This window comes from Papio anubis, chromosome 4 (assembly GCF_008728515.1).
Source record: "Papio anubis isolate 15944 chromosome 4, Panubis1.0, whole genome shotgun sequence".
Lineage (NCBI taxonomy): Eukaryota > Metazoa > Chordata > Mammalia > Primates > Cercopithecidae > Papio > Papio anubis.
In genome coordinates this window covers 77,833,143-77,856,225 of record NC_044979.1, presented here as the reverse complement: position 1 = coordinate 77,856,225, position 23,083 = coordinate 77,833,143, and the positions used below count along the sequence as shown (strand labels likewise).

Genomic DNA, 23,083 nt, shown 5'->3' with positions numbered 1-23,083 from the left:
TAGCCCTTCTCATGATATCTAAACTGAAAAGTTGTAGAATTCCAAATCCAAATATATTTTAACACACAATTTATAAACAAAAGATTCAAGCACTTAAACACTTTGCTTATGTAATAATTACAAATTAGCTCGTAACTGCCTAGTAATTGGGTGAAGAGTTAAATCCATGGTTAAATGTAGAAGAGATTAAGGGGAAAGGCTTAGGAAAAAGAACAACTACTTAACCTAAGGTATGATTGCCAGTCAAGCTAATCTACTGCTGCAAAGCAAATGATAAATAGAAATCTGTACTGAAATATGTCTGGATACCACTGATTTGCTTAATGCAAAATAATCTAGTAAATTAAATATAGCCTACAAGCTGTATTCTCCCCACGCCCACATTGTGTCCCCAAATCCAGCAATGGTGAATATGTTGTTTACTAGGAAACACAACTAGCTACACTTTTCTAGAGTAAACCCAGAATAACTAGACTCAACAGAATGAAGGCTTCAGAAATACAGAAACACAGATGTTTATTCTACCATTTACTTTCATATATATTGACACCAAAGAATCAAATATGTAGCTGTGAAGCAGTAGTTTATCCAAAATTAAATGCTTCATAAAGTTGGAAATGGCCAAAAGCTGCAGAAAATATCCTGAAGGAAAATGTCTTACACAAATCACAGTTTTGCAGAGTTCACGAGTAAAACAGAACACAGTAAAACACCAGTCTATGTCTGCATACACAGAACACCTTCCACCTCAACAATTCTACAAATATTGTGTGTAAAAGATTGCCAGAAAGTGTTGCCAAGGACTGAGAGCAACTGAAGAAATAGAACAACCAGCAGCATAAATAAGTGTAGAACAAAGTGCCATAAAATATTGGAGGATAGCATTATGCTTTATTTCTCTAAAATAGCCACAAAACTGGGCATTATTATCTTAGTCAAAAAGAGTCAATTGATATTACCGATTGAATTGTGCTTCAGTCAAAATGGCACTGTCCAGGAGATACAAACAGACTACAGTCGCAAAGTTTGAGTGTTTACTGTATTTAAATTTTTCTCCTCAACGAACAATTAAAGAGTACTATTCACCCTAAGCGCCCAAGAAATGAGTGAATTAATCTCAGATGATAGTTTTAGATACAGCCTGAATCATTAACAATACCTAGAATACCTGGGGCATTTGGAATACAAAACCGAATAATACCTCCAGATGTACTGGACTCATCTCAAAGTAGGAGGAAAACAAAACCACACCAAGCCAGATAGCTACAGTGGATTTTTTCCTCTCCTCTCTCTCTCCCTTCACTTCTGATTACATTTTTAAAATCCTTTCAATGTGTGTAGTATTACCAGGTGACAAGAACTGGACTATGCATGTTAGGAGCATTATAAATAATGTAGCTCACTTATTTCTCATGGAAATGTCCCATCACACACTTGTATCTCTCTCTTTTCACCTATATCTCAGCTATTTTACTTTCACTTTAGAATGAGAGAGAAGAGGAAAAAAACTAACATTCAAAATCTGTTTACTTTGCACTTAAATGATTAATGCAAGACTTATCTACCAGGAGGTATGTTCCTAAAAAGCAAGAATGTTGTCATATTTTCATTTATCTGACACCTAGTATATCTACTTACAAAACATTTGTTAAACTTGTGGATATCACAAGTGGTCTCCTTAGCCTTTACTATGAAATAAATATTCAAAAATTTAAAATCGCCTATTCTGGACCTCTATGCCGAAGCAGACTTTTGGGAAGAGCCTCAAGTAGAATAGCTCCATATTTCTCGTTAATATTCTTTATGTGAGGCTCATCTAAAATCACTGTGAATAAAGTACAAGACAGTGAAAAAAACAACTTGAATTCAGGTCCAATTGTCATTCTATTTTCCTCATTTATATAAAAGACTACGATTTCTATGCTCTGACATTTTACAAACACAAACATAGAATGGGGTGATGGAGTATCTCTTGTACTGACAGAGGCACTGCCAACACAAAATTAACCATACTTGTCAATGTGACAGATTAGATAAGGAAAGACAGGAACTCCCAAGGTTAATTTTCAAAGTGGCTCCAATAGCAGCAGCTAGTGAACTACCTTCTTCAAACTCTAAAGTACAGTAAGGGTGGTAATGCTAGCAGCTACAATTTAAAATTATAGCTTTATTTTTATTAAAAGTTAGTGCCTTATCACAATAAAAGCCCAATATGCATTTTATGACCGAGAGATTGCTTTTCACATGATCATTTAGGAATTCAGACTTCATTCATCTTATGGCTCCACCATTCCATTAGGGCCTTGGTCAGAGTCCTTTGCTAGATTCTCTGCATCCAGTTGGCAGATGAGGGAAAAGAAAGAATGAGGAGGACCAAATGAGAATTTTTAAATTGAACAAGAATGAAAGTGTTCTTTATCATTTAGCCTTATCTAACTGCAGCAGAGGTCAGCAAAGAAAAAAATACATAACTGCGAAGGGGGCCAGAAATTACAGCCTAGAAGTAGGCTCAAGACGGAGAGAAAAGAGGATTAGGTGAACAAATAGCAGTTTACTATAGAAGACTTTTTGTATTATTAATAACTCTATTTGTCTAAATTACTCTTGGAGACAGTCTGAACCAAATTTTAAAGTGACTCCCATTGCATAACCATCATAATCTGTCACCATAAATAAGAAAATCTAACTTAATCACCTACCTTACTCTCCACATTAGGTTCTTAATGACATTTGGTTATTTTCAAAAGTCGCATCTACCCCTAAAAGACAGATTCACTCCAACAGTATTCTAAATGAAATTCTCCAAAGACATTTAAAAAAAAAAAAAAAAAGGACTTCAAAAAGACTAGAAAACATATATAATTCCCCAAGGTGATCTCTTGGAATAGGTTTGAAGAGCAGTGCACTGTTTTTCATAAAGGATGGTCAGGACTCTGATAACTTATTTAAAAGTTCTTAAGATTTGTCAAAGCAAGGTGGTATGTAATTTCAAACTGATGATAGTAAGTGTGCATTAATAACAATACACCTGATAGAAAAAAAAAACTCTTTGCTCATCAACATTAAAATATATAACACCAGTTGAACTTTCTGGATCCTTTTAACATTATAAATACAAAAACCTTATTGTAAACTGTAAACTCTTGTCAACAGAGACTCCAGTGCTGCCTTAGTTCTAAGTTTTGGGATTTGGGGCCAAATGGAGATGAAAGACTATATTCTCATATACCAAACATCACCTTACTGAAAGACTACTACTTTCTCTCCAAAAAGCATTATGTCTATCATTTTCATCTCATCTCCAAGAAGACTCTCATTCTCTTGGTACTGTTGTTCTCAATTTAATATCATGAGGAAAATAATCTAATTGAAACAATTCATACAAAGATAATGAGTTTCAAGGATGTCTTTTCAGAGATATGCATTTTAAAAAATAAAATGGTGGCTCACTCCTGCTACCCCAGCTCTTTGAAAGGCCAAAGCGGAAGGATCACTTGAGGCCGGGAGTTTAAGAACAGCCTGAACAACATAGTGGAACCCCATTTCTTAAAAAAAAAAAAAAAAATTAGCCAGGCATGGCAGTATGCACCTGTAGCCTTAGCTACTCGGGAGGCTGAAGTGGAAGGATTGCCTGAGCCCAGGAGTCTGAGGTTACAGTGAACTATGATTATGCCATTACACTCCAGTCTGGGCAACAAAGCGAGACTCTGTAATCAATCAATAAATGACTGTCAATTCAAAAGGATCTCTAAGTAGTAAAATGTCAGGCAATGTGTTAGAGTGAAATAGAAACATTCAAGTAGAGAAATATATTTGGTGGGCAATGAGATCCCAAACAGTCCAGAATTCCTTCCCTCAAGAAACCAACATTTCAGATGAGATGACAAGTGTCTTAAATAGTGACAGTACAATGTAAAGGTGTAAATATAGTGCTTTGAGTATTCAAAGAAAGTCACACTTGTCTTTACCTGGAAACGTTAGGAATATTTTGCAGAAAAGCATGATATTTGAAAGCTGTTTGCAAAGAACAGTTAGGGGTTTTCAGGCAAAAAGCATGTATATTAGAGGCACAAGTATTCCTGACAGGAAAAATATACCCAAAGAAAGTGAGTTCAGTTTGGCAGGAACACAAGGTACACAGTGGAGGTTAGTGAGATGAGTCTTTTACCCCCAATTCACCAAGGAACCAACAGAAATCTTTCATCAAAATCAGCGTGTGTGCGTGTTTTTTGAAGAAAAACTGTGCTTATAGCAGTATAATGATTACGTTAAAGATGCAAGACAACTGGCATGGGAAAAGACTTAAGAGGTGACAATTCCAAAAGTCCAAGCAAGAAGTAATAATTAGGACACAGAAAGAATGAAAAAAAAAAAAAAACACCATGTTCAGGAAATAATTCTGAGGAGGTAAGACAAGATATAGTGACCACAAGGATGGGAGAAATGAGGGAGGAGAAAAAGTCAAAGATTATGCTAGTAGGAAGTAAGAACTCAATCCAATGACATTCTAGGTCTGAATATCTCTTAACCATAAAGAATGTGTTCCATCGTGCCAACAAAAGAAGAAACCAACTCCATTTCTGTACCACGTCTCTGAGTGTAAATTTAAGTCATTCAATACTCTTATCTTGATAACTATGCTTCTAATCATATCTTATTACATATGAATCTTTAAAACACATGACTCAAACTTGCAATTATATAGAGTAAAATCTGTTGAATTTTATTAGTTTTATTCTCAGTAACACAGAAAAATCACTAGGTCACTTTTTCTTTTTTCCTTTTTTTGAGACGGAGTCTCGCACTGTCACCCAGGCTGGAGGGTAGCGGTGTGATCTCGGCTCACTTCAAGCTCCGCCTCCCGGGTTCACGCCATTCTCCTGCCTCAGCGTCCCAAGTAGCTGGGACTACAGGTGCCCGCCACCCCACCCAGCTAATTTTTTGTGTTTTTAGTACAGACAGGGTTTCACTGTGTTAGCCATGATGGTCTTAATCTTCTGACCTCGTGATCCGCCAGTCTCAGCCTCCCAAAGTGCTGGGATTACAGGAGTGAGCCACTGCGCCCGGCCACACTAGGTCACTTTTTCAAAGCATGTAAATTGAATACAAATTCCTGTACCAAGAGGATATGATATGTTCTGTTTTGTGAAAAATAGGTTGAATACACTTTAAAACTTTTTATGCAGATGGTAACAGGATAAAGAAGAAGATAAAAACCATGAGCAAAACATCTAAAGACAGTTATAATAATACTTTAAAAAATTCAGATTTGTAAACTTGTAGAATGTGTAAGGATCATGTCTGTTTTAACTTGCCATACAGAGGCATCAATTATAAAAATACCCATTTCCAGCCAATAGAAATGCAGTAATTACACTTTTCAATGCCTGTTTCAAGTTTGAATTTAAATACCAACATAATCTTCCACTCAAAAATTATAAAGCCAACCCCAGCAGAGAAAATTATGATGTATTTCTTAAGAAAATTAAACTGCAGATAACAGGATTGCTATTCTAAAATTATATGATTCAGAAGAAAGGATTTACATCTAAACTGATTTATTTTTCTCCAAATCCACACACAACAAACTTATATCTTACCAAATAACTCTGAGGTAAACAGTTTAATCAAGGTGTTCGGCATTGCTTCCAGGAAGGAAATATAACACTATAAATAGTAAACTTCCCTTGAATCACAAGGAAGACATTCAGGAATATGTCTAGTTGGGTGTTCACTGGTTTTTTTTAATTCAAAGTTTCAGGATAGATGTGCAGGAAGGACGTGCAGGTTTGTTACACAGGTAAATGTGTGCCCGTCATTGGTTTTATCTTATACAAAGTGAGCAAATCCTAAGTCACTAACCCTCAGTATATTAAAATTACCTAAAGTATTATGCAAACGTGATAATGAACCTCTACTCTGTATGGAGAAAATGTCAGGAGCCAGGGATTATCCAGTGATTGCTGAAAAAGGAATGTGAACTTTAGGGTGCGCATGCTATTGCTCTCTTTCTCTTTCTCCCTCTCCTTCCTTCCCTGTCTATATCTCTCATACACATACATACACCATTTCTCTTGGTCCTTAAGTATACACAGAAACAATAAATTAAAACCAGCCTGTAGAAATATACAATTATACATAAAATCATGATCTACAGCACTAATCATATTTGTAGTCTAATTATGCTTATTGCTCTGTACCCCTGACAGTGACAAGAGTAGAATGTTTTGTCAAAGTTTTTCTTGGAAGGAGAGAAATATGAAGCTGGTTAGGAATAATTTCCTAGGGAATTATAACTGAAGTAATACTATTTTTTTTAATAAGGACAAAATATTCCAGAAAAAGTCTTGGAATATTTATCCAATATAAGCATATCTTTTCAGAGAAATGTGAGAAAATCATTAGTATATATGAGTTATTTCCCTTTTAGGGGTTATTTGAATACCACATTCCTCAGAATTGTAAAACTCAAGACTAGAAAGGGAATGGAAAAGATGTATTCATGTTCCTTTATAATAGCTTCTTAGGATATTAATTTTGCTAAATTTCAGTAGAACATTTTATTCAGCAATGAGAAATTACACTATTCAGTTAATATGTTTTTACAACCTCAGATGAACCTCAACCTTGTATAACTGACTTCCTAAAAAGTTTGTATAAATAACATTTTGTAAATTGGATCATTTTACTTGCACATAAGTTATATACTGTGTAGAGCAAATAACCACCTCAAAATCTGCTTTACAGTTTAAAGTTTTGACATTACGATGAAGTTCAAATTAATATATAATTCACATTCTCCTTACTTGGAGCTCAGTATTACCACAGTCTTTAGGAGGGATTATAAAAACATCAGAATTTTTAATTTGAAGAGCCCACCAAATTTTGGGCATGGATGGTTTAGTTTCTCTAAGTATAACAGACTCAGGGTCAGCAGTGGTGGCTCTCTATTACCAGCAGTTAGGAAGCCCAAGGTGAGAGGATTCCTTGAGCCCAGGAGTTCAAGACCAGTCTGGGCAACATAGGGAGACCCATCTCTACAAACACTAAAAAAGTAGCCAGGTGTAGTGGTACACGCTTGTGGTCCTGGATGCTCAGGAGGCTAAAATGGGAGGACTGCTGGAGCCCAGGAGGCTGAGGCTGCAGTGAGCCATGACTGCACCACCGCAATCAGCCTGGGTAAGTGAAACCCTGTCTCAAAGAAACAAACAAAAATTCAGAAGCTGATTCCATGGAGCCTCACTAAATCAAAATTCACTTAATAGAACTTTAAATGTCACTTAGAAACTCACTCTGTGGAAAACTATCTTCTATCTTTTACAATGTGGACTATGCTGACATCACCCATCTTTATCCTACCTATCTCTACCAGCAAGAGCACCCAGCTCCTTCTATTTTGTGTGAAAGTCTAAATCAGTGTTTTTCCACCACCATCACTGAATAACAGGCCTTAAATGAACATAAAAACCATCAATTACCTAAATTATTAGGCATTTTTACAAAATGGACAACACAAATATACTCTATTAATTTTAACCTCTGTCAGATATTCACAGGACTTGCATGCCCTGACAATCATTGTTCACGTAGCTGGGTTCAAATCACTGATGTGAACATATATAGCTAAACAGAAATCTCTATATAAACGCTATGTAAGGATTTAACAAATATTCACTGCAAGCCTGGCTTTCTAAACACCAGAAACCATGGTAGATGCCGGAATACTAAAAATGACATGGTATTATCTGGTGAAGCACAGATATGCACCAAAATTACCTTGAATACAGAGTTATGGAAACATTAAGATAAATGAAAAATCATAACTAAACTATTAAAGCCTCTAGAATCACTACATTAACTACGGAATAACACAGGGGGTCAAACAATCAAAGATTCAGCTACTGCACTATATATTTTATATTTTGAGGCACTTAATTCAATAATGGAATAATATTTTAAAATTATTGGTAAGTCCTTAGAGACTAGACTTCATAATGGGAGACTTTTAACAACCCACTGTCAACATTAGACAGATCAATGAGACAGAAAGTTAATAAGGATATCCAGGAATTGAACTCAACTCTGCACCAAGTAGACCTAACAGACATCTACAGAATTCTCCACCCCAAATCAACAGAACATACATTCTTCTCAGCGCCACATCGCACTTATTCCAAAATTGACCACATAGTTCGAAGTAAAGCACTTCTCAGCCAAATGTAAAAGAACAGAAATTATAACAAACTGTCTCTCGGACACAGTGCAATCAAACTAGAACTTAGGATTAAGAAACTCACTCACAACTGCTCAGCCACATGGAAACTGAACAACCTGCTCCTGAATGACTACTGGGTATATAACGAAATGAAGGCAGAAAGATGTTCTTTGAAACCAATGAGAGCAAAGACACAACATACCAGAATCTCTGGGACACATTTAAAGCAATGTGTAGAGGGAAATTTATAGCACTAAAGGCCCACAAGAGAAAGCAGGAAAGATCTAAAATTGACACCATAACATCACAATTAAAAGAATTAGAGAAGCAAGAGCAAACACGTTCAAAAGCTGGCAGAAGGCAAGAAATAACTAAGATCAGAGCAGAACTGAAGGAGATAGAGACACAAAACACCCTTCAAAAAATCAATGAATCCAGGAGCTGGTTTTTTGACAAGATCAACAAAATTGATAGACTGGTAGCAAGACTAAGAAGAAAAGAGAGAAGAACCAAATAGATGCAATAAAAAATGATAAAGGGGATATCACTACCGATCCCACAGAAATACAAACTACCATCAGAGGATACTATAAACACCTCTACGCAAATAAACTAGAAAATCTAGAAGAAATGGATAAATTCCTGGACATGTACACCCTCCCAAGACTAAACCAGGAAGAAGTTGAATCCCTGAATAGACCAATAACAGACTCTGAAATTGTGGCAATAATTAATGGCCTACCAACCAAAAAAGTTCAGGACCAGATGGATTCACAGCCGAATTCTACCAGAGGTACAAGGAGGAGCTGGTACCATTCCTTCTGAAACTACTCCAATCAATAGAAAAAGAGGGAATCCTCCCTAACTCATTTTATGAGGCCAGCATCACCCTGATACCAAAGTCTGGCAGAGACACAACAAAAAAAGAGAATTTTAGACCAATATCCCTGATGAACATCGATGCAAAAATCCTCAATAAAATACTGGCAAACCAAATCCAGCAGCACATCCAAAAGCTTGTAAGAAAATATTCTTTTATTTTTAAAAGAAAATATTCTTTTGCTTATGCAAAAAGAATAAAGCTGGAGGCATCACACTACCTGACTTCAAACTATACTACAAGGCTACAGTAACCAAAACAGCATGGTACTGGTACCAAAACAGAGATATAGACCAATGGAACAGAACAGAGCCCTCAGAAATACCACCACACATCTACAACCATCTGATCTTTGATAAACCTGACAAAAACAAGAAATGGGCAAAGGATTCCCTATTTAAAAGTGTTGGAAAAACTGGCTAGCCATATGTAGAAAGCTAAAACTGGATCCCTTCCTCACACCTTACACAAAAATTAATTCAAGATGGATTAGAGACTCATAAAAACCCTGGAAGAAAACCTAAGCAATACCATTCAGGACATAGGCATGGGCAAGGACTTCATATCTAAAACACCAAAAGCAATGGCAACAAAAGCCAAAATTGACAAATGGGATCTAATTAAACTAAAGAGCTTCTGCACAGCAAAAGAAGTTACCATCAGAGTGAAGAGGCAACCTACACAATGGGAGAAAATTTTTGCTACCTACTCATCTGACAAAGGCCTAATATCCATAACCTATAAAGAACTCAAACAAATTTACAAGAAAAAACAAACATCCCCATCAAAAAGAGGGCAAAGGATATGAACAGAACTTCTCAAAACAAGACATTCATATAGCCAACAGACACATGAAAAAATGTTCATCATCAATGGCCATCAGAGAAATGCAAATGAAAACCACAATGAGATACCATCTCACACCAGTTAGAATGGCGATCATTAAAAAGTCAAGAAACAACAGCTGCTGGAGAGGATGTGGAGAAACAGGAATACTTTTACACTGTTGGTGGGACTGACAGTGTGGCGATTCCTCAAGGATCTAGAACTAGAAATATCATTTGACCCAGCCCATCCCATTACTGGGGATACACCCAAAGGATTATAAATCATGCTGCTATAAAGATACATGCACACGTATGTTTACTGTGGCACTATTCACAATAGCAAAGACTTGGAACCAACCCAAATGTCCATCAATGATAGACTGGATTAAGAAAATGTGGCACATGTACACCATGGAATACTATGCAGCCATAAAAAGGATGACTTCATGTCCTTTGTAGGGACATGGATGCAGCTGGAAACCATCATTCTCAGCAAACTATCACAAGGACAGAAAACCAAACACCGCATGTTCTCACTCCTAGGTGGGAATTGAACAATGAGAACACTTGGACACAGGAAGGGGAACATCACACACCAGGGTCTGTCGTGGGGTGGGGGGAGTGGGGAGGGATAGCATTAGGAGATATACCTAATGTAAATGATGAGTTAATGGGTGCAGCACACCAACATGGCACAAGTACACATATGTAACAAACCTGCACGTTGTGCACATGTACCCTAGAACATAAAGTATAATAAAAAAATTACAATTCACTGAAGGTTTAAACGATTGTTAGCATTTTATAGCAATAAAGTATTTTAAAAATTAACAAAAACGAATATTTTAAGATTAACAAAACAAGTATTAATTATAATTAATTTCATTACTTTTCCTAAATCTCCCTATTTCCTAAAATTCCTATATACAATTTTATATGGTTTCTTACATCATTATAGTCAGAGGCCATCAGATTTTCTTCAGTGTTCCATATGCCCATAAAAAAGAAAAGTCACAAAATATTATTCATTTAACATTGTTTGCTTTACCAAGAAGTTAACTACAACATGTATTTCATTGAACAGGAATATCTGCATAAACACATTATTTTTTGACCACACGTTTAATACAAAGTACAACGGGGCAAGTGTCCTAAAGATTAGCTAACATAACTGAATAGTAATTAAAGGCTATAAGTCTAATATTTTTTATAATTTGATACTATTTTATACAAATGAAGATACTCATAGCACATGATCAAGCACTGTAACTCCTACATAGACAATGTTCACAGCAGCATTGTTTCAACAGCAAAAACAAAAATAAATAAAACTCAAATGTCCATCAACAGAAGCATTCATGTAATACTATACAGCAATAAAAATGAAAGCCACAAAAGTAAACATTATGCCATCTACACAAAACTGAGAAACATACAAAATTAACATTTCATTTAGAGATACCTATGTACAAAGCAAATGATCAACACAAATTTCCAAATAATTACTTGAGAGGGACAGGGTTCTTATGGGACGTCTAAAGTGTAGGCAATATTCTAGATCTTAAGCTGGCTGATGAGTACACAGATATTCATATTTGTTATCCCTTTGCCTTATAAGTACATGTTTATGTATTTTGGCAGTACATAATACTTCATTTTTTAAAAAAAAAACAGTAAAAATGTGAAAGACTTCAAAAAATGAAGACTACCATTTATGTATAACAATAAAATTATTGTAAAAAAGTATACAAAGAAAATGCTGAGTTCTTCCAGTGCCCTATATAATCAGTATTAATAATTTAAAGGGCGATAATCCCAGTATGAAAAAAATGACAAGCTTTCACACAAAATCTGAACATCTGCTTTCCTGGCACTCTAAGTTAGACAAGGGTGAATATGTTAGCCACTCAATTCTGCCTCTTCATCTTTCATCTGTACTTAGATTTTTCTTTATCTTTGGATTTCTTTGGACTTCTGCCTCAGTCCCTTTTTACTCCTTTCTCTTTCGTAAAGATGTCTGGTATTTGGATTTGTGACTATTACTATAATGGCCATTCCTCTCTCGAGATCAGCTACGACTTCGGTTCTGAGTTCAGTCTCTCTTTTTACTCTTTCATTTCTCCCAACAGCTTTCTTCTTCTTCATAGTGACCAAACTCCAAACTTTCTCTATAATTATCTGGATTAGTATTTTTGATAGGTATGCAGTCTTCATCTTCTTTTTCTTCAGAGCAGTGATGGGTTTTCTTCTTGTGTTTTTTACTTGTAAGTGAGTGACTTGACTTTGAGTCTTCTGCCTGCTCATCTAATACAACAGCATATTTTGCCTCCTGTTTGGGCTTTATCTTTCAGAACCAAATTAGATGGTTTATTCTGTTCCTTTTTATACTCCTTTAAATCACTCTTGTTGTACTTCCCACCTTTTCCTTCCATTTAACCTTTGTAGCAGACTGGCTAAAATCCATGTTTTCTTCTGTCCATTTTTAAGAAGGCTTTCTCACAGTCTTCTTCCTTTTCAAATTCAATAAAAGCATACATCTGTAATCCCAGCACTTTGGGAGGCCGAGGCAGGTGAATCACTTGAGGTCAGGAGTTCAAGACCAGCCCGGCCAACATGGCAAAACCCTGTCACTACTAAAAATACAAAAATTAGCCCAGTGTGGTGGTGCACGCCTGTAGTCCCAGCTACTTGGGAGGCTAGGTGGGGAGAATCACTTGAACCCAGGAGGTAGAGGCTGCAGTGAGCCAAGATCACGCCACTGCACTCCAGCTTAGGCAACAGAGTGAGACTCCATCTCAAAAGAAAGAAAAAAGAAAAGAAAAGAAAAAGACAAGACAGAAAGAAAGAAAAAGAAAAGCATAACAGAGGGTTTCTCCTGTCTTCCAGTCCCAGATAACTTCACAACTTCTTATTGGCCCAAATCTAGAGAGTATTATATCCAGATCCTCATCTGTAGTCACTGGATTCAATTTACAAACACAGCAGATTTTTCTGGAGGTTTCATATCTGCATCAGGTAGGTCTCCTACCATTCTAAAAGTAAAGCCTGAGTTTTAGCTTCTTTTTCTGCCTTTATTTCTTCTACTTCTTCAGCTGACCTTCCTTTGAAATGATCAATTTCTTCATCTGCATCAATTCTACCACTCTTTAATTGTTCCCTTGTAGGTTCTGGTGATAGATCAGGGATTAATAAATGAGGAGTGCCATCAAAACGGATCATCTAAAATCACTGTAAAATTTCCTGATATCCTGATATGGTACAAAGTCCTTGTCAACAAAGGTCTCATTAATTTTCTTAATTATGTCAATGCCTTCTGTCACCTCACCAAATACTGTATGGTACCATCAAGGTAATCTAGATTTTCTCCTGTAGTGATAAGAAACTGAGATCCCTGTTGATCACTGCCATTATTCACCAAGGACATTGTGCCTTTCTTCCTGTGTTTAACTCTTGGGACGTTTTCTGTCTCAAAAAAGCTCGCTTGATCACCATACAATTGGCCAAAAATAGACTCTCCTCCATGACCAGTCCCTATAGGATCAACAGTTTGTATGATAAAATCCCTTTGTACACTGTGAATAAGGCAATAATTGTAATATTTTATTTTGTACAATCTCAAGAAATTAAAGCAGGCGAGTACCTTCTAGATGCTTGGCACTGCCATCACAAATGTCCTTAAACCGTGGTACCTGCTCTCAAAAAGTTCACAGTTGCAAGGCTGCTGCTCAGTGTACAAATCAACAACCACATTGCTCAAAGTAGTCTCCAGTAGAACCACCATGGCACCCACTCCTCCTCGGCTATAAACCCTGGGGAGGTTGCTAATATTTCTTTAAGGCAAAAACAAAAAGTCAATAGAAACTGAAAATAGGTAAAGTCTGATTATAAGAAAGAAAAATAGGGCCAGACCCAGTGGCTCACACTTGTAATCCCAGCATTTTGAGAGGCCGAGGCAGGCGGATCACTTGAGGCCAGGAGTTCGAAAGCCCATCTCTACTAAAAATACAAAAAAATTAGCCAGGTGTGGTAGCACATTCCTGTGGTTCCAGCTATTTGGGAGGCTGAGGCAGAAGAATCACTTGAACCCAGGAGGCAGAGGTTGCAGTGAGCCAAGATCGTGCCACTGTGCTCCAGCCTGGGCAACACAGAGAGACACTGCCAGAAAGACAGACAGAAAGAAAAAGAAAGAAGAAAAGAAAGAAAAATGGGTCACTGTGCATTCAACAACCAAGGTTTCAGGTAAATGGTGACACAACACATGAAAAGTTTGTCAGTTCCCATTCTAGCTCAGCAATAGCAGATATTTAGCCAAAGTCAAGTCCTCCTTATCTCAACAGCTTCACAAGGCATCACTGCCCAAGATTACTACACAACATTATTACTACATATTACTACATTACTACACAAGAAGCCACATCCAACAATACAGTTCAGACTTCTGCACTAATGTATATGTGTGCAGAGAAAGAAAGGGCCAGTGACATCATCCAAGGCCAAACTATAGTATAATATTATAATATGTACAGGCAGCAAGATACATTAGATCTAAGCATGTTATGGAAACCATAGAATGAAACGATTAATATTTTAAGCTTCATCTAATGAAAGAAAGATTAATATTTTAAGCTTCATCTAATGCCACAAATAAACAGAGTGGCAACTTCAAAACAGAACACCAGAAAAAGCCCAAGCTAACTTAGAAATAAACAATTCATATATAAAATCGAAAGCTCAGTGAGAATAGTATATTTCTGAACAAGGATAATAGTATGTTTCTGAACAAGGAAAATCAGCTAAGAATTTGACCCACTTTTTGTTACCCAAAAAGATAAAAAGTGAGCAAATGCAATTCCCTGAATGCGTTTCTTTCTTCTTTTAAAGAAGAGGTCACTCTGGAACGTAAAGTATTAATAAACCTTTAATATATACTTTTTAAGCTATATGATCAAAATATTGCAGAACACTGTAGCTTTTTTCAAGAATCTAATTTCTAAGCACAGTCTAAATCCTCACTTCTGCAATACTAATGAAACTGCATTTAGCAATGTTTGCCAATACCAGTTTAGTTAAGTCCTAGATACTTAAATGATCTGACTTAAAGCAGAAAGAGGACAGCTGATTGATTCTTTTAGGGGCAAAGTGTCAGAGTAACTCCAAGAATACTTTAGAAGAAATAAAATTGCACTTACGGAACTTCAAAAGATATTATAAATATATTTTGTTTATAATGAGCTAATATATAATCCAATCTATATTTTACTATGGTATTTTTGTACCTTCATGGAAAGATCACTTCACAAGTTTGTATGAGGAATAGTAAAGTTTCCATATGGCTAGACTTGATGTAACCCTGAGCCACTGAGTCCTGTTTTTATTATCTTCTAAGATACCAGCATTACACTTCACTAATTCAATGTATACCTGATATATTTAACTAGAAAAGTAAATATAATTACAGAAGAAATGTTATGAGAAACTTTATCCATCACAAAGACTCTATATAATACTTTTAATCTCCTAACAACAAATACAATTTCTAATAATACTTATAAAAGAAAATCATTTCCACATTAACACTATGCAGAACTTACAGAAAGCACAAATGACATTGAAAAAAATGTCAAAACACCCTGGAAGAAATTATGAAAATAGAGATTAAAATTTCTTTTCTATATTATATCAACAAACCTAAAAGAAGTAAAGAAGTGAAACAGCCAAGTAGATATAAACAAAAATTTTTAAGGTAGTGTGCCTTGCTTTGCCATGACAGTGTTGTATAAAAAGATACTATGTTGAATATTGCTAAAATATCAAAGGATGATAAATGTAGAGAATCATAATGATGGGGCTGAAGGTAGCCATATACTACATTATAAATGGGCAGATTTTTAAAAGTTTACACTGCCAAATATGAATATACAAAAAAGGAGACCTTATTCTACTCAGATTTTGAAATGTCAAGTGAACGGAAGTTTTTAAAAATCAAATGCTAAATTCTGTCTAAAGAAAGTGATAGGTCCTTTAGGGACCAAAGGGAAGGCCCAATGATGGCATACTTACTGGGGATACTTGCAGCTATTTTAAGTTCCATGCACACTAGGGTCTAGTCCCATTTAGCTTTCTCTTCTTCCTTCACCGCCCCAAAGCTATATTTAGCCTTTCTATGACTTAACTGTATAAGCAGTGGGATAATACATTGTGCATACTTTCCTGCCCCATAACTAACTGGGTTCCAACAACAACTTTCAGCTATCTTGAAGTCAGGACTTAGAGCATTACAAGAGCCCTGTGCATGCTGCCTGATCTTGGGCAAATTACTTAACTTCCCAGGACCTCGTTTCCTCATCTGTGAAAAGAGGTTAATAAAAGTACCTTATATTGGATTCTACCAAAGATTAGTAATTGGCATAAAAGCTCAATAAATAAAAACTTTAAGACTCATCTAGCCTAATAAACTTTTTCTTTTCAATAGCAGAATCTTTTCCCTACCCAACCAAAATCTTAAAAAGCCTATTCCCTTCATTTTAAAGACACAGAAGATAAGATGCAGAGTTAGTGGCTTATCATAAGTCAAATGTCAAAACTGAAAAGATAACTCAAGTTTCTTGACTCCAAACCTAGTATTTCTCAGGATACATTTATGTGTCTAAGACATATCTATGGAACCATTTGGAAAATAATTGCTCTTGTCTTTCATTTGATAATTAGTTCTAGAAAAAACAGCCAGGTTATACCATCAAGGACTAGTCCAGTCAAACATGCTTTGCTCCACCTTCATCAGAAAAACAGCAAATAATCCCAAAAGCAAATTTATAGAATCAGTTATAGTGCAACTCTAGTCAGTCAATACTCATTCAGTCTTATTCTCATTATCATCTATAGTAATCATTTTTATGTATATAAGTTATCAATAATAGTTATTAATGAAGCTAATCAAGCCACAAGGAGTTAGTTCCTTTATGTCTTGTTCACTGTGCTTAACAATCAAGTGTGTAATAATGTTAGAAAATGTTTCATCAGAAAGTTAATTTTTTAGTAATGTAAAAGTTAAAATTAGCTACATGAAACTATTCACAAAAGTTTTCTTTATGGCCATACAGAATAAATTAGGAATTATTACTGTCAGTAGTTAATAAGTATTTGATCTTCAGTAACACTAGACAGGAAGTTGTAGCAGTTTTTGCCTTTTCATTACGAAACACATCTAGATGGTTGGTGGATTTCTTAACTTTTTTTTTTTTTTTTTTTTTTTTAGACAGCACCCCATTCTAGTACCCAGGCTGGAGTGCAGTGAGGTGATTTCAGTTCACTGTAACCTCTGCCTCCTGGGCTCAAGTGATCCTCCTGTCTCAGCCTCCTGAGTAGCTGGACTACAGGAGTGTGCCACCATGCCCAGGCTAACTTTTGTATTTAGTGTAGAGGCAAGGTCTTGTTATGTTGCTCAGGTTGGTCTTGAAATCCTGAACTCAAGCCATCTGCCTGCCTCAGCTTCCCAAAGTGCTGGGATTACAGGTGTGAACCACCATGCCCGGCAGGATTTCTTAACAATTCTAATAACCTGGTAGACAATTTTGGACACTGACCTTGCCACACAACCATGGGTTACTAGTTTCATTTCTTTTCTTTTCTTTTTTTTTTGAGATACAGTTTCGCTCCTATTGCCCAAGCTGGAGTGCAACGGCGTGATCTTGGCTCACTGCAACCTCCACTTCCCAGGTTCAAGCGACGTTCATGTCTCAGCCTCCCAAGTAGCTGGGATTATAGGGGCGCACCACCATGCCCAGTTAATTTCTGTATTTTTAGTAGAGACAGGGTTTCACCATGTTGGCCAGGCTGGTCTCGAACTCCTGACCTCAAGTGATCTGCCCACCACAGCCTCCCAAAGTGCTGGGATTACAGGCATGAGACACTGCGCCTGGCCCACTAGCTTCTTTAAATCATCATTATTTTTGGTGAGCCATCATTAAGGTGTACTATGGTGAACTTCATTAAGTTATATATGTACACAGTTCAACCCACAAATTATAGGCTCTTGGAAGCCTGCTGTCTTTTGGGAGGGCTGAATCAACCTAGTGCCAGTTGCTGGGACAATCACCTGAGACCAGTCTCTGTTTAGTGAATCCTGAAGCTTTCATCAGTTTAGCACCATATGTAATTAACTTTTAACATTTATGAAGAGAGAAAAGGGGAGAAAAGCACTTATATTCACTATAAAGTGATTCGAGGACAGTATAGATTCTGATTACATGTAAGAAAGGCCAGATACAATCATGTTCCTATCTTCAGAATCAAGAATTTCTCTCTGTCTCTCTCTCTCAGGAACAAGAATTTCTCTCTCTCACACACACACACATTCTCTCTGCCTCTCTCTCTTTATGCAAGAAAGAAATGGAGAAAAATGGCCAATCCATCTATATTTTATTTTAGTTACATTCAACAAACTAGGTCTCACATTTTTAGACATTCTGAAAATGTCAGATCATATCCCAGCACAGCGTAATAGTGCCATGGAAACAAAAGAAAACCAATTCCTTTGTCATTCTTTTAGCTCAGAAATCACAGCTGATCATCAACATCAGAGTCTTTTTTAGTTAGGAGCAACAGGATAGTTTTATGGAATGAACACTGGATCTGGAATGAGAAGATCCACATCCTAAATCCTTGCTGAATCAAAGTATACATTGCTTAGTATATAGTTAGCACACAAATACATGTTTTCTTCCTTCCTACCTGCAACTAGAGACACAGTATAGTATAGGTGAAGTCACTGAGGTATTCATGAACTTGCCTCTTGGTATGTACCTCAGTAACATTCACTTGGAATAAACAACACTGCTAAAGGTATCTGCCATGTTTGTTCATGCTACAGTGAAATACTTTTCCACAATTTGTTCATAATATAAGTAAAATCCTTAGACTTTTCAGAATTATTGCTAATCCATTATAATTTGTTTTTCAGAATAAGCACAAAAATTCTTCTAGAATAGCTACATGACGGGTCAACTTATGGGCACTTTCAAGGGTCCAGATGAAGAGTAGCGGGAAACACAGGTAGCATCTGCTCTTCCATCAGTCCCCTAGGCTTTCTATATCAATATATGAGTACTTGTATTCTCTTTCCTCCACTTACTTTTGGCAGAGACCAGAAGTTACATAAATTCAACCTCTTGTTAAAATAATTAAACAGTATGTAGCACAAAAAGAGTGTCAGTGATTTAGCTTCTCAGACACTTAATAAAAGAATAAATTATATACTGAAGACAAAAAACAGTGTCAGACACAGACTAGGACAGGGGCTGCCAAAAAGTCTATCTTGGTGGTGTCTGGAAATGTTAAGTTCTGGAGAAAAGACCAAACTAAAATTAAGAAGAACTAAGTCATTAGAATATACTCTTTAGTGGATTATTAACTACCTGTGAATGTTTTAATAAAACAGACCTTCTAGAATTTTTTAAAATTTCAGACTAAGGAAAACCCTCTCCGACTAGCCATTTGTTGAACACTGTCATTTATTTCCATTCTATTCACTGCAGTGGAGCCCAGTTACTCCTTTATTTTCTTATTCACATGTAGTCTGACTTATCACAAGTAAAATAAAAATCACAAGGATGCCATTATCCTTCAACATTTCCCCAAAGTACAAATGCTAATTTGCATTAAGTCCTTGCAGAAATGTACAATGCAGTTCTTCAGTAAAAAGTACTGTAATTAATAAAATGATTTCCAGTTCAATATATACACACAGAACTTTACATAAGTTAAAAACTGATTAAGGTGATTCACACATGCTAGGTATTCAATATTCAATACAGTTAGAATAACAGTTATTTGAGAGGAATATAATCTTTGAATATAAGACAGATTTTGATTAAATAACTATAAATTCATTTATCTATTTTGCTATTCACTCATTGATCTAGAAATTTTAGGCACCATGAGATAACTGATGGAAAAAATTAGTTCTGTAAATAATGAACACCGCTGCTCTCTAGTATAGTTTTCTGAGAATGAAAACCTTTCCCAAAAGTCAGTATGTGAAACCTGTTTATTTAGAAAAAGCTAAAACGTTAATGTATTTTCACTCTAGTAGAAGAAAGCTTTGAAACAAGTTTCTATAAGCACTCTAGGAAAATTAATTAATTTTAAAATGGAAAGGGAGGATCTTAATTTCCAAGAATATCAGCCTGAGAATAAACTTTATAGAAAGAGAATATCTGAGTATCTCTTTTAAAAGAGAAAAAGTTATTAAAATGTTTTGTATTCCACTGAGAACAGTATAAAAATGACTTAAAAAGATACATTTAAGGAAAAGATAAAAACTGAAAGCAAATGAATTAACAGGCAAACATATTACATGCAGTTCACATTATATTTGTATTATCTCAGAATAGAATCATAACTTCTTTATGTATAAAACAATGTGGCTCTCAAGATGCTCATGAAAAAGTCTAATTAAATTTCACTCTAGAGTTAGCAATCTGGTAGCATATTAGGCCTAAATAAACCTGATATGTTAAATCAGGAACCAACACATGCTATTTTTCATAACAGGAGTTATATAAATTACAAGCTCTTCCATGTTTTTATTAGATTTGGTACACTTAAAAATAAGCTGTATTCTCCATCCAGAGTACTCTAAATATGACTGTTATTACATCTTTTAGAACTTATAATTCATCCTAATGCTCTATCTTTACAAAACACACACACACACACACACAAAGATTTGCATTTCCTACTTACTATCTTGGACAGTAAAACTATATTTGTTCTATGTTTAAATCCATGGGTTCTGCTCTGTGAGGTTTCAAAAAGAAGCAACTTTATTATATTTTCCTTTGGTTGTTACTAATGATTTTAGCTTAAAGATCATTAATTTTAACACTAACATCCTGCTTTTTCTCATTTGAGTTGCTCTATTTATCTCAAAGGTAGACTTTATGTATTACCATTACAAAAAAATAACTATTTGCATAATACTTTATGATTTTACATCTATTACAAACACATCACAGGGAGCCTGAGGATTCATTCAGCAGCCTGTCATTCACCACTGCAAGACCCTTCAGAACCAAACAAGGGGAAGGATGACATTTTACTAATGGCAAAAGTACAGAAACGAATGTAAATAACAAGCCTTGAAGTTTTAAAAATACAAAAGAAAAAAAGAAAACAAGCAAAAAGAGGATGATCCATGAGCACAAACAAAACAGTTTCAATTTGTAAAACTCCATGTCCTCTATATATACAGCAAGGTGTTTGGCAATTTATGTATTTCTATTATGGTAACCATTTAAATTATTTAAAACTATGCTACAAAAATAAAAGAAATTACCATTTTTTCCTGGGTTGTATAAATTAATATTATAATAATATCAAAATTGACTATTCCTATTTATAGAATTCAGCTTTTCCTCAGCCTTGTGAAACAATCTGATATCAATTCTCTGTTACTCTAGCCTCAGCCCTACAAATATTCACATTAAGAATGCTTAAGACGCAGATAATGACATAATGTATTTAGAAATTGTGTTGTTTCATAATTTTTTGGTAAAAGAATCATAAAAAAATTTTAAGCTTCCCTATTTTCTCCTATAATCATCACTCCAGATGAAATGCATGAAATACTGAATGCTCAGTTATGTCACCTTTAGTCCAAATGCCCATAGCACTTGCGGTTTTTCATAAACAATATGCCTTTATACTATATACCTACCCCTTGAGCCATCAACTACTTAATGTTTTAAAATGTAGTTTCAAACGCAGTTTTAACACCCTCTTGCGTGCACACACACACCCCCACATACACTGAAGTGTGCAGAAAAAGGAGGAGGTGGAGAGCAGAGGAAGAAATGGAGCACGTTGTTGTTTTTCATTCATGCAGTATAGTGATGTCAGTGTCTGCAGCAGCAGTGGCAGCGGCAGGAGCCTTGACCAGTGGAGGCTAAAATCCACTCAAGTCAGAACCTTACAGCATTCAAAGGAAAGTGAGAAGACAATCATTCTAAAAATTAAATCAACTGTTCAGATCATGGATTTTAAATGGCTAAGGAAACAGATTAGTAGGACAGTTTTAATTTGGGTAGCGGGGGTAAAAGGCGGGACATGGAGAAGTAACATAGGAGTAATATAATCACGGAACTGGGGGTACAGAAGCCCGCATTCAAAAATCACTTCAATGTAAAAAGCTGACAAAACCACCTGGTGTTTAAAACAGTAGAAAAACATCTCTAGCAAAGAAAGCCCTTGCATTCCCAACACAAGCTCTCTGACACTGCAAATCTCTCTGCTGCACAACCAGACTCAGAAAAGTGTTTTCATCATGATTGCATTAAAATCGCATTAAACTCGGATGTGCCATACTACAACAAAGAGAATAGTTTAAGCCAGATCACAAATTTCATTAAAACTGCTTGATGATGGAGCATGTAATTCCTAAGCAATTAAGCCTTTTCAAGGATGCAGAAAAACAAGTTGTACTATTATCTGTTGTAAGATGTTAGTGTTTATATACAAAAGGGGAGAAGGGTACTAGATGACCATTATGTTGTTGCAGCAATTGCTGAAACTTCTCTTACTCACATCCACAAGACCCACAATCTGCAATGCTTATTTTATGCCTCTTAGTACCTACAAGAAAATCCCAAAACTCAATTTGTGCACTGTTGAAGCAAAATCACTAAAAAATTTATGTAACTGTTTTCTGTTCATTCTCTTATTTCTCATTTCATACAGTTCTAGAAAATGTGCAAGAGTTGCATATGGCATTAATCTGTTAGAAAATGGTGGCCTTTTCTATAAAATACAGCCAAAGATGTGTGTTCAGTTGTGGTCATTATTAGGGCGATCACGTTGTTTTCATTCATTCATTCAGGATTTGCTGGAGGATGTCAGTTTCTGCAGCAGCTGGCTTGACCTGGGGGAGGAGTGGAGGAGCATATTCCTCCCAGTGCATACAGATTACAGGATGTATTTCTTGGTGCTCATGTACTCATCCCACTGCACTACATCCTACACTGGTTCAACATCAAGTGGTCAGAAAACAAGTGCGTTAGCAACATGCTAATTACAGGTCTGAAATATTAAAACAAAAACACCAAGACTGCAATGTATCATAACGCAGACAACCACTTTCTCCAACTCTAACACCTTCAAGAAAAC

General features: G+C 35.8%; 1 protein-coding gene and 1 pseudogene across 8 annotated transcripts in view; both read right to left on the bottom strand.

The window, feature by feature from the left end:
- The window catches only part of GLCCI1 (glucocorticoid induced 1), a 131,073-nt gene that overhangs the window by 105,728 nt on the left and 2,262 nt on the right, over nucleotides 1-23,083 (bottom strand). For 5 of the 7 annotated variants that reach the window (XM_021935282.2, XM_021935285.2, XM_021935284.2 and 2 more), the window contains exon 2: nucleotides 10,871-10,899. The exons of the other annotated variants lie outside the window; for them this stretch is intronic. In XM_021935282.2, the coding sequence (XP_021790974.1) occupies nucleotides 10,871-10,899 (29 nt within the window). The remainder of the gene's footprint in view (nucleotides 1-10,870; nucleotides 10,900-23,083) is intronic. 7 annotated transcript variants of the gene reach the window in all.
- Nucleotides 10,947-13,889, bottom strand: LOC101018422 (annotated as a pseudogene). Its single transcript, XR_002520730.2, has 3 exons — nucleotides 13,631-13,889; nucleotides 12,781-13,579; nucleotides 10,947-12,459 (listed from the first exon to the last, which is right to left on the bottom strand). The product of XR_002520730.2 is annotated as a peptidyl-prolyl cis-trans isomerase-like 4 (transcript).